This window comes from Sphaeramia orbicularis, chromosome 3 (assembly GCF_902148855.1).
Source record: "Sphaeramia orbicularis chromosome 3, fSphaOr1.1, whole genome shotgun sequence".
Lineage (NCBI taxonomy): Eukaryota > Metazoa > Chordata > Actinopteri > Kurtiformes > Apogonidae > Sphaeramia > Sphaeramia orbicularis.
In genome coordinates, this window is record NC_043959.1 from 30,517,596 (window position 1) to 30,530,425 (window position 12,830).

General features: G+C 36.4%; 1 protein-coding gene across 1 annotated transcript in view; it reads right to left on the minus strand.

Moving 5' to 3' along the window:
• The window catches only part of LOC115413880 (neural-cadherin), a 527,604-nt gene that overhangs the window by 69,616 nt on the left and 445,158 nt on the right, over positions 1-12,830 (minus strand). Inside the window, exon 33 of the mRNA XM_030127006.1 lies at positions 857-1,121. Coding sequence (XP_029982866.1) covers positions 857-1,121 — 265 coding nt within the window. The remainder of the gene's footprint in view (positions 1-856; positions 1,122-12,830) is intronic.

Genomic DNA, 12,830 nt, shown 5'->3' on the forward strand with positions numbered 1-12,830 from the left:
TTGCCAGTTCCCAGGTGTGAATACAATCTATGCACTGTAAAAAGCTTTGAATTCAGTTATTATTTTCAACTTCCTGAAACCATTAATACTGACCCCTATACTGAGAACACTGACGGTTAAAAAAAAAAAAGTCTGTCTGTCAATCTATGTATGGGGGGGAAAAAAAAGAACAAGTTGTGCCGGGCACAATAAACCCCGCCCCTTGTATGTATTGTAGCCTATTTTGGCATAGATCCAGCTGATGTAATCATGTCTGTGCGTGTGCTGATGTCAGCATATCAGTTTCCTATATGTATGTGCCAAGTTTGAAGTAAATTGAAACAAAATTGATGCTTTTACAGACATTTGAAATTTTGCTGATTATAAGTAAATAGGATAAGAAAAACGATTTAAAAAATTCATTAAAAATTTGACCTACTTTTCCCAAAATGTAATTACATCTAATCTGTGTCAGTGGCAATCTATAAACCCAATTTGGTATGAATTCAATCAGTAGTTTTGCTGCTACAGACACGTGAAATTTCGCCCATTAGAAGTAAATGGGGAAAAAGATTTTAAAAATTCATAAAACACTTGAATTTTGACCTACTTTTCCTAAATTGTAATCAGATCTATTCTGGGTCACTGGCAATATATAAACCAAATTTGGTATGCATTCAACTAATTGTTTTGCTGCTAGAGTGTTAACAAACAAACAAACAAACAAACAAAACCAAAAACAATACCTCTCCCCAAGGGGGCGGGATAAAAATAACTTTCACATTTGAGCAGAAAAGTGGCAGTCAGCTGTATTTACGTACTGTACTTTACGACACTTCTGTATTGAGGTCCTGAGGTCCTTGCCCCTCCCACGTACCTTGAAAGCTTTTGTTGAGTCCAGAGGGAAAAGTATTTCCCAGCATCACCATGCTGGGGTCGATGATAATCTCCCGACTCCGGCCCCGCAACCCGGTGACCTCCCGCTGCCCTCCACCGCCATCCAGGCGCAGTGTCATCTCATTGTCATGACGATCTAGAAAGACCTCGTGCCATTCGCCGTTGTCAAGACGATAGGTTGGCAGCGTTAAGTTGTGGTCTCCATCGCCAAGGTTGTAGAAGACACAGAGGAAGCCCTGGAAGATCTGCGAAGGGAAAACAGGAAATTCAGTGTTTGGTTTCTGATTTTGGCCAAGTCTAATACAATAAACAGCAATCATGAGTCATATTAATTATATAATTTGGCTGAATTCTCTCTTGTACAATTGGACAGAGACCATGAATAATTTACCATTTTTCATCATTCTGGGCAAAACAGAAAGAAGCAGGATTTAGACTCTGCTCTATTTTGCAGGAAATAACCATGATGTAATAATCATAAAGTCAAAGAAATACATTGCACATAGTTTTAAAAATAATTTGATGGATTAGAAAAGCAATCATTGTGACTTGATAAATACTGTTGATCTCAGTAGGAACAGAGCTTTGTTTGACAGCCACTTCCTCAGAGGACAGGAGCTGAAAAGTATATGCATTTGGGTTGTTGCCAGTGATCGTTTTTTTGGTCTACATTTGAACAGAGAGATCAAACTTCACACTTCATTTTTATCAGTGCTCGGGGCAGAAAATTATATTGTGCTTCACTGTTTTGTGGCAATGACTTAAATGTCAACAGAGCAAATCTCAAACTCTGAGTAAAACAAATCCAAACAATCTCCACGACAAAAATCGCACTGGGGCTTTATAGGAATTTTTTGTGCCTGGCTGAACTTGATCCAAGTCCAATTCTCAGCCTTTAAAATTAATGGGGGAAAGAACAAAGAAAATATTTGACTTGGTTGGTAAAAGACTGGATCGATAGGCCAATTTGGCCTGTGGGCCAATAAGTCAGTCCTGCTCCCTGGAGGCCAGCAAACACAGGGAAAATGACAAAATCCCCTATAGTTAACTAGCGCTTCCACCATTTGATCATATTGTGATCCGAAGTAAACATCTGTAGTATAGAACAAACACAAAAATAAACATGCGAGGTTGTAATTACAGCCTGATTTTAAACTTTGGTGTAATCTGAGTTAGTATCGCACCGTTTCCAGAAATCTGGCTTTGGTGGCGTTTGTCCTGTGAGGAGGTGCCGATGGAGAAGGCAAGGGGAGAAAAGGGGAATATTTATGGATTAGAAGTGAGAATGAGGGAGAAAAACACCTCTGTCACATTTACACAACACAGTGACTTCCTTCCTTCAGATCTTGAGATAAAAATCCATTTTGACTTGGCTGTGATCACATCACAATCACACGTCTGTCACAGAGCAATATCCATTTAAAACAAGTCCAAGAACGGTCTCTCTCTCTGTGTGAGTGAATAAAGCAGAGTGTGAGAGTGAGTCCGAAGGCCGTTTTAACAGGGATGGGGTGGAGGGTGGGTCGTCCTCATTTCAATTTCAAACTGTTTCCTCCAAGTGTCCCACTGAGCATAATTTTCTCCCCTCCATCTTCCTCTGCCACCGCTGCCGCGTAAACAGAGGAGTGAGATGAGAGGGGTAAGAAAATAGAGAGAGAAACAGAGATGTGAAGGAGTGGGTGGCGACCATTAACGCTCCCACTCTCTCTCGACATAATAAAGACAAACTAAAGTTTTTCGAGGAGCGAGCGGTTTGAACTTCATCAAAAGAGCAACAACCAAACGTTGCCTGTCGTTCACTCTTTCTCGGCCTCACATATCAGCCGGGTAAAGTGCAGGACGGCTCCAAGGTTGTTTCGTTAGAGAACCGTGGCTCATTTCAAGGCTCTGTGATGAAGTATTAATTATATTTAGAATCCACCGGGGCAGTGCTTTTTAACCACACACACTCACAGCCACCTGATTTTACCCCCAATTAAAGCTGAGCGGAGCAGAGCAATTTGGCTCCTGCTTTGCTCCCTGGGTGGTGTGTGTGTCTGTGTGTGTTCAAGGGTGTGTGTGTGTGTGTTACTCCGCTGTAGAGCCTTACAGTAGGTGTATGTAAGAAGGTGTGTGACTCCATTTTTGAGTAAACAGTCCCAGTACAGGGACGTCTTCATTCCCCTGGACGTTTCTCATGACAGACTGCTCTCAACGTCGGAGTCCCTGGCATTGCAGATGTGTGCAGATGATGTGTTTATCTTCTTCTCTTTTTTTTTTTTTTTTTTTTTTTTTTTTTTTTTAAAGAAAACATGATTAAATCTTGTGCAAATGCAGATTATATGCATATACAGCATAACGTGCTCATGCATTTTTCTTTACTATAAACTATACTGGGAAATTAAACAGAGCTGTGGGCTCATTACCTGAATCACCTTTACTCTAAGCATTAGTCACTCTCCTCACACATACCTCTGCACCTTCAGGGAGCTGACCTGTAATCTACTGCTAGAAGGACAAAATATTAGATTAAAAAATAAATAATTGAATACCATGCTAAGCTAATATCATTTGCTCAGCAGGGATATTTGCTTACATTTAATTATTTGCTTACACTTTAGCAGTATTAACACTATAGTATAGAGCACACGTGTCAAAATGGTGGTCCGTGGGCCAAAACTGGCCCGCCAAAAGGTCCAATCTGGCCTGTAGGATGAATTTGTGAAATGAAAAAAATTACACTGAAGATACTAACAATCAAAGGTTTTATAATCTTTTTAGTTCAGGTTCCACATTCACACCAATATGATCTCAAGTGGATCAGACCAGTCAAATACTATCATAATAACCCTGTTACTAAATGCTTTGTGTATTTGTAGATCCACTGTGATCTGTAAGTTGTGTAAATGATAAACTGAGGCATAACATTGTCAAAATTGCACTTCTTTTTCTTAAGAAACTTCAGGTTGTTCATGTTATTCACATTTTTAAGGAAACTTTGTAGATGTAGACACTTTCATAGTGTAATTTTACTTATTTAATTGTTATTATATTATTGGTCCGGCCAACTTTAGCTCATATTGGGGTGAACTAAAATGAGTTTGACACCCCTGGTATAGAGTCTGAAGAACATTTATACAGTATTTTCTTTATTTCTTTCTTTCTTTTTTATTAATTTGCATGCCGTTATATTCTTTCAAACTTTTTTTTTTTATATCATGACTGCCTTTGCACAAATATTCCAGGAAAAAGCGTCATTGTCAGATTTACACTAATAAAGGCATCAGCCAGTCACATGTGTGGACCTGGACCTGTCGATTTCCTGCCCCACTGTTTTGTATCAAACACTCAAATGAAGGTAATAAAATAATAAATTGAAAAGACAGCACATGAAGAAGCAAACAACTCAAACACTAGGACACTGAAGAGTTTCTACACATGAACATCATATGAATATGACACATAAGCTGCAGACGAGGTTCCAGCTGATGTTGAATTCATTTCTATTTAGTTATCAGCCTGATGTGAATATATTTCAATCTTTACCTGAATTATTGTAAGTGTCCCAAATTGCGTCACCACTGCTGTGAATACTATTGATGCAAAATATTTGGAGGTGAATATTTTGTATTTTTGAGCCATTTCTTCATCATGCCCCCAGTTTGTGAACAGCCTTTATATGACACAATTCATACTTTGACATGCCTCACGTATATTGTGTTTGGATATTCTCAGTTAGACCTGTCTCCAAATGGAGAATTTTTTTTTTAACTAAGACACATGGATGTTGCCAAATCATTGCAGTTTCATGAAGATCTTTTGGACATTTGTTGCTTCACAATATCCATCTTATTTTTTTCAATGTGATATCATGAATTGTGTATATATACATACCATACATGCCACTTTTAATTGGCGTGTTATCTGTACACATTATAAGCTTTCTGCATGTATGTTCATGCTGCATCAAATATCACACGATTAGTGGTCAGGGTTAGGGTTAGGGATAGCGGTTACGGATATGTAAAACGGAAATCTTGGCGCAAATTGACACACAATCAAATGGCGTTGAATAACATGCTAAAGGATGAAAATGCGTACATATAGCATGCCAAAGGCCATAAGAACTGGTGTGAAATACAACGTGATTTCATGAGATCAGAATTGATGGTTTCTATGAGTGTCAAACTCATTTCAGTTCAGTGGCCACATACAGCCCAAATTGATCTCAAGCAGGCGGACCCATAAAACACAAGCATAATAACTTATAAATAATGACAACTCCAAAATGTTCTCTTTGTTTTAGTGCAAAAAAGTAACATTTAATCATGAAAATGTTTATATTTACAAACTATCCTTTCACAGATAAATATGAATGACCTGCACCACCTGAAAATTCTAAAGAAAAATATGTCCAATTTTAACAATATTATGCCTGAACTTATCATTTATACATGTACAGTACAGATTGCAGTGGCTCTACAAAGGCACAAAGCATTTATTAGCTTTATTGTACGTTTTTTTTTTTTTAAATAACAGAGGTTGAAATTTAGAGTTGTCATTATTTTTAAGTTATTCTATTATTTTTTGATCCAACCCACTTGAGATCAGATTGCGCTAAATGAGTTTGACATCATTGACTGTTAATGTTATCAGTGTAATTTTAATTTTAATTTTAAACCTTTGGTTTACCGGTTTTGACCTGCAGGTTTTATGTTTGACACCCTGATCTATAGGAAACATGACGTCATCCACTGGACTCTGAGCTGCTGTTTTGAAGCCAGTAGTTTGCAGAAGTGACCATATTTAGACAAAAGAGGCAGAGCTGCAGGAACATGAAGGGTCTGAGCTATATGTTTGGTGAGCTAATGGTAAGTGCTAACTTACTAACCCAGTGTTTCTCAAAGTGTGGGGTGGGCCCCCCAGGGGGGGCGCAAAGGTGTGCCAGGAGGGGCATGCGATCTCTCCTTGGTGGTTTTTTTTTTTTTTTTCTCCTTCAGGTTAGAGCATGTAGCAGGTGGAACTAATATTTTAGTGTTGGAGCACCATGCACTCATTTTAGGGACGTACAACAAACAAATCTACAGCCATGGTGATCTGTTACTAGACTAGACTAAGAGTTTAGGTTTGGACAATGGACAACGATTGGACAGGAAAAAAAAAGTGGAATGTTTCTGTGCCCTGCAATGAACTGGCGAATTGTCCAGGGTGTACCCCGCCTTCGCCCCTATGTAGCTGGGATAGACTCCATGTGACCCCCGTGACCCTAGTGAGGATAAAGCGGGTTCAGAAAATGAATGAATGAATGTTTCTGTTTTTGCACAGTTTGTACAGTTTGCACTTTAATGTTCTGAGATGTGCAATGGAAACAGGCTCATTGCAGCCACTGATATTGTTAAAATGTTCATCTTTATTACCAAAATTTGTTTGTTGTTCTAAAAAAAGTAACTTTATTATCATAGTTGTGCGCATTTCCAATTTTTATTTGGGAAAATATTGTCTCGGAGCAGTCTTGTTGAGTTTATTTGTATTGTTCAAGCAAAAATCTAAGTTATTTTTAATTTGAACAACAAATTACTCAAGGAAAAGCAAAAAGTATTGTTACAATATTGACGTTTCTTTCAATGAAAGTTATAATTGTACCACTGTTACAATGTTGTTGGGGTTGGTTGGGGGGGGGGGGGGGGGGGGGACTGGAGATTTTTCGTCCTCCAAAGGGGGGCCCGACAGAAAAAGATTGAGAACCGCTGTACTAACCCAATAAACCTTATCACACTTACATCCCCAAATAGTTTTACAGTTTTGTTGTTGTCATCTATTAACTATAACTAGAAAATATGCATGTTATTAAATAAACAGAAGATCAGAAAGTCCGATTCAGCAGGTGAGCGAGCTGTCAAACAGACCTGTCAATCAGAGTCTGATATAAGAGCATTCTATTCATCCTGAGATCTTATTAATGGAGGAGAACTCTAAAGATCGACCACCAGAACACTTGTGAGATAGTCAAAGTAAAAGTAAAACAAATACAACCAGAATGATTGCCTATAAAAATAAATTGCTGACTTAGTGTTTTTAGAGTTTCAAAGTCTAAGGGAAACAAAGCTTTTTGGGACCAGACCTCAGCTACAGTCAGCGGTGTTAAACATAAAGATACACCTGCACTGGCTTTGTTTTGTGGAACACTGCCTCTCTTTACAGTCAGCTGGAGTAAAGATCCTCTGATAGAGAAACATACTCCAAAGAAAAGTCCAAATTCCTGATGTGAAGGAGAAATAAACCTACTTTTGAACATTATGAAAGACAGTATCTGCATGGTTTTCAAGTATGTTTAAAGAATGTGTTTGAAGCGATAAAAGACAGACCCTGTGTCCACATAATAGAACGTACATCAGCTGTGAAGTTCTTTGACAAAACCCTACTTTTCGGGGGACGTGGATCTGCCAGTGGAAAAATAATTAGAGTGGAAGATTCATTTTCATTAGCCCATAAACATCTTATCAGAGACAGCTTTTTCACAATTAGGGCAAAACAATTGAATATTTAGTGCATGTAAAGAACATATCATGCAATTTCAGACAATGGCCCACGTACAAAATCTGACAGAAATAACACTCTTACTTTTTATCCTAAAAAGTACATTTAGAATCATATTACTTAACTTGGTGTAAATTAGCTGTGTTGAGCTTCATAAAAGACATAATGAATTCACAGAAATTTCCTCTGAATGCAGTCCTTTTCAATGCAAGAAAATACTAACTTATTTCATTTAGACCAACACTTGATTATCTGTTAAAAACATCTGCAGTCTCTTTCAAGGTAATTTCAGTAAAAAGAAATGAACCAGTAATGTGAACGTAATGAAGCAGTACACTAGTAAAGTGAGTCTGAAAAGTGAAGTATAGTAGTTCTTAAAATTTTGGCATCAGGATGTCTTAGTTAAAGACATCTGATAACACAATAATAATAATAATAATAATAATAATAATAATAATAATATAATAATAATAATAATATAATAATAATTATTATATTATTATTATTATTATTATTATTATTATTATTATTATTATTCCCTGGGTGGAAAAGCATCATTCTATCATGTTTGCATTTGTTTTCATACTGTTATATTTGTCTCCAGCTGAGAATCTATTTTGTTATGTAAATGTGTTTTTTGATTTTCGCGAACAACATTGTTCTCCACTTTTTACACAGACATAAATTCCGTGCATATTAATCAAAGAAAAAAAATCAATTGAGAAAAATTCCATTAACTCTGTATATTCTCGTGATGGAAACTGCTGTGAACGGATTCTGACATTTTCACTGCAGGCATCTAATAGTCATACTGATGACTAATACACTCCTCTGTAAAGTGGCTTACCATAAACTTAATTTTGCACTACATAATAATATTCTCCACTGTTTATTATACTATCTAATAACAATGTGCATCTATGTACTCATTTTTCATCACTAGAATGTGAGATGTGCAAAGTGAGGCGAGTTAAGAAGAGGAGGAGGCGGAAATTAATTAATTTTGTGATAATAGAGGAAAATATTTCATCAGGAGACCTTTCTATGACAGCAAAATGTGGCATAAGAGCATCTAAATGTCATGTTGCTACAGTAATTTCAATTGTCAAATGTTTTTGTACATTTCATCCACATAAATTACAGTGTAGTCTCCTGTCAATAAGAGAAGAAGAAACATGGGGCGAAAGTACAAAAGTGATAAGAAAGTAGAAAACAGGTGATGGTAAAAGAAACTGAGAGCAGCTTTACTGCTGTACACAGCAATAATTAACTCTGAGAGCTGACAACCCTCACAGGTAAACAACAACACAACTACACCACTCCATTCTCTACATCAGTGGTTCTCAAAGTTTTTACAGTGGAGTACCCCCTGAAATATATATATTTTAACCAAGTAGCCCCAACTCTCGCTTCAGCATTTCTGACTGAAAAAATTAGGTAAAATTTCTTCCTATACATATAAAGGTGTCTGTTTTTATTTTCAAAAGTTTGTAAACAAACAACATATATTTAACTGTAATATATTAAAAAAAAAAAAGAAAAAATGTTTACAAGGAGATTTTGTGTGCAAAATATAAACTGAAAAGCGCCCTCTTCCATTGATAATAAAAATAAATTGAATGGTAATTAATGAATAGATTAACTTTTCATCAACAAAAAGTACTCAAATTAACTCATCTTGAATAATGTAAAATAGAAATATTATTAAAATGTTACCAAAGCTTAAACAAAATTATAGTTAATAATAATAATAATAATAATGATAATAATAATAATAATAATAATAATAATAATAATAATAATAATAATAATAATAATAATAACATTGAAATGAAATAAGGTCAGGAGTGTCAATTTTATTATATGAATATATTTATTGTGTTTTATAATTCAGCATTAATTCTCATTATTTATTTTGTATTCTGAACATGATGACTTATTTAATGTACTGTTCCAAAAAAATTTAAAGTACCCCCTAGGCTTCTTCCAAGTACCCCTGGGGGTATGTGTACATTAACAAAATACACATGAAGTGAGGTTCAAGTACCATGTAGAGAATAGAGTGGTGCTTTTTTTTTTTTTTTTTAAATTTACTTGGATAAAAGATTTCCAGGTAATCTGTGTGGTTTGCGTTTCCACTGCACCTCAAATTTCCAGAAAATATATTGAAATCAACCTGATGACGTGATGACGGAGGGGTGAAAGAAACTGCACTACCACTCCAGTCCAGACGAAGCTTAAGGCCAAACAAGCACGATGGAAACAGCGATCATAAATGGCTTCCGACAAGCCTACATCATCATTTGTGCGACACAGTAACACCAAGATGGAAGACACTCAAGTTATTCTGGTCCACGTGTTTTATTACACTGCAAATAAAACCATGCAATCTGCAAAGAAAAGACACGGCCGCCACAGGATTAAACACGGAAGGTGTACGTAAGTGTGGAACGCTGCAATTGCTTCCCACCAATCCGCATTCTTCACCACATAGCCCCACCCCTCCAGAATTCCAAGGAACCTGAAAAGTCCTACTCTTCTACTAGGAACTATGGGTGATTTCATCGGGAACACACCAAAATTTTTCAAAATCCTGATAAAACTGATAAAAGCTCCAGCGGTGGAAAAAGGACTACAGTGTGAAAACTTTGTCTTTAATGAATTCCAACAGATGCATATTTTAAACACTTTCAGTTTCACTACGTACTGTTTAATTACTTTAACAATCTCGTCTCATCTAAGCTTAACCAGAACTCATCCTCCTGTCCGAGATCTACCACAACTTTTTTTTTTTTAGAAAAAGGAACATCCCCTTCCTGCTTTCATTCATAGGTGGGCGTATCCTAATACCCATGAGCCACTCTAGCCCCTTAAAGATTTGAGTGAAATAGAATGAGTCAGATCCTGCAGTAATGGGTACATCAAACAAGAACCGTTGCTCCATTATTCATTTTAAAGCCAGTTTTAAACTTTGGCTGAGGAGAAACTGAGCTTTTGTTTGAGCGGAGAGAACACGCCGTGATGTATCAGCATTATTCCCCTTACCGGTATCATTAGTTTGGTATCCACTTCTGTCAGGGAGCGCTGAAATGGAAAGGCTGGAATGCAATGTGGAATGAGAAGAAAATACGTGACAGTGAATGAGATGAAAGCGGACGGTAACATCAAAGTTTGAGAGAACTTGAAGCTCAATAAGGAGTCGGTGTAGAATTAAATATATAACTTTCATTTTATACAGACAGGATATAATGCGAAGCGTCTGTCAGGATGTGACTTCAGACCCTTATTGGAAAAACAACAGTGACCATGCTTGTTCTGTGGTGATGGTAGTTTCTTTGTCTGAGCCGCTGCTGAATCTGTTCAAACAGCATCTGGCAGTTTGTCACATATGGTTGACAAATTAATGGAAAAAACAACACAAACTGTCTGAGTAATATGTCGGGCTATCAAAAACCGTAAGACCAGAGTTGGTGATCCTGTCGTAGATGTGAAACTGTACTAGAGGCCTGAATACAATCCTCCTGAAGGACAATCCCTGTTCTACTGTTTTCAGTGATGGTAGAGTAAATGCACATTTTTTTGGCTGATACTGAGATGGTTTGAATGGTTTAAAAGTCATCAAACATTCCACCTGTTCTCCAACACTACTGGATCAATAGTTCCGCCATATTGGACAAAACTACCCTGTAAATACTTATAATTCAACAGAAGAGCTGTAGATTCAGTGGATAAAAAAAAACCAAAAACACTTTTACAGCCAAATTAAAAACATGGTTTACAGACAACCACACCAGTACACATGAACCTACGGCTCTGTGTTATGTGTGTCATGATCATGGATGTGGTCTGTCCATATGTGATGTCTGTTTACATCCCTGTCTGTGATTATGTGCTGATTTATTGTGTGTGATATTGTATGTGCTGCTTTTGCATGTTTTGATTATATGAATAGAATAGAATAGAATAGAATAGAATAGAATAGAATAGAATAGAATAGAATAGAATAGAATAGACTTTATTTGCCATTTGCACAGATACACTGCAGTATAGGTACACTGGAATTCTTGTGCATTTCCCTGGGTCATGGAATCCAAAGTAAAAAAAAAAGACATGAACAAAAACAGAAACAAAACATAAACACAACTAAAACATTATATGCATATATATATCTATATATATATATCTATATATCTATATATATATATATATATATATATATATATATATATATATAGATAGATATAGATATAGATAGATATAGATATATATATAGATATAGATATAGATAGATAGATAGATAGATAGATAGATAGATAGATAGATAGATAGATAGATAGATAGATAGATAGATAGATACACACACACACACACACACACGTGGAGATACTGATGTTTCACTGTTCTCTTATCTTTTTTTATCTTTATTGATTTATCTTGCCTCTTATCTGTCTTAACTCTCTCTTTTTAATTCATGTGCTGTAATGTATTGTTTTTTTAGGGTGCCTATTGTCATCAGGCCAGGGACTACAGCAGGAAACTAACCATGTCAGCTAAAGCTGCCCCTTTTAACTGTTATTACCTCTGCCAAGTGTAACGGTGGAGGTTATGTTTTCATCAGGGTTTGTCTGTTAGCAAGGTAACTCAAAAAGTTATGGACAGATTTTCATGAAATTTTCATGAAATGTTGATACTGGCACAAGAAACAAATTATTAAATTTTGGTGGGGAATGGGGGTGGGGAGTGGGGGCGCTGATCTGCCGTGGTGGAGGACTGCTCTCTCCGAGTGCTTTTCTAGTTTCCAAAAAAACACATTAGAGTCCATGGTAGAACTTCAGACATTACTGCAAAAGTAACTAGAAAAACACTCGGAGAGCGCAGACCTCCACCAAGGCAGATCAGTCACCCCACTCCAGCACCATCCAAATTTAATCATTGTTCCTTGTGCCAGTAACAATATTTCCTGAAAATTTCATCCAAATCTGTGCATAACATTTTGAGTTATCTTGCTAACAGACAAACAGACAGACAAACCCCAATGAAAACATAACCTCCGCTGTTACACTTGGCGGAGGTAATGAAACACATGTGGCAGAGCACCTTAATACCTTTTGCTCCTCTAATCCTATCAATACATGCAAATAATTGAGGTAAAATGCAGTCTCTCAGCTTTTCATTGGCGGCAGATGTGACACATTTGGACATTCAGAACCTCTGTAGTGAACGGCATTTTCTGCAACATTTAATCACCAAAACATATATTTTACATGGCAAATGGCAGTGAATGGAAATGCTTGTTCTCACATTCAGTTAATGATATATCTTGTTGAAAAAGTCATATATAACATAATAGCCTTCAAATTTATTCATAGCTTTTATAAATCAATATATGGTTATTATATTAAATGTAGAAAAATACTTTCCTTTCACTGAAAAATGCA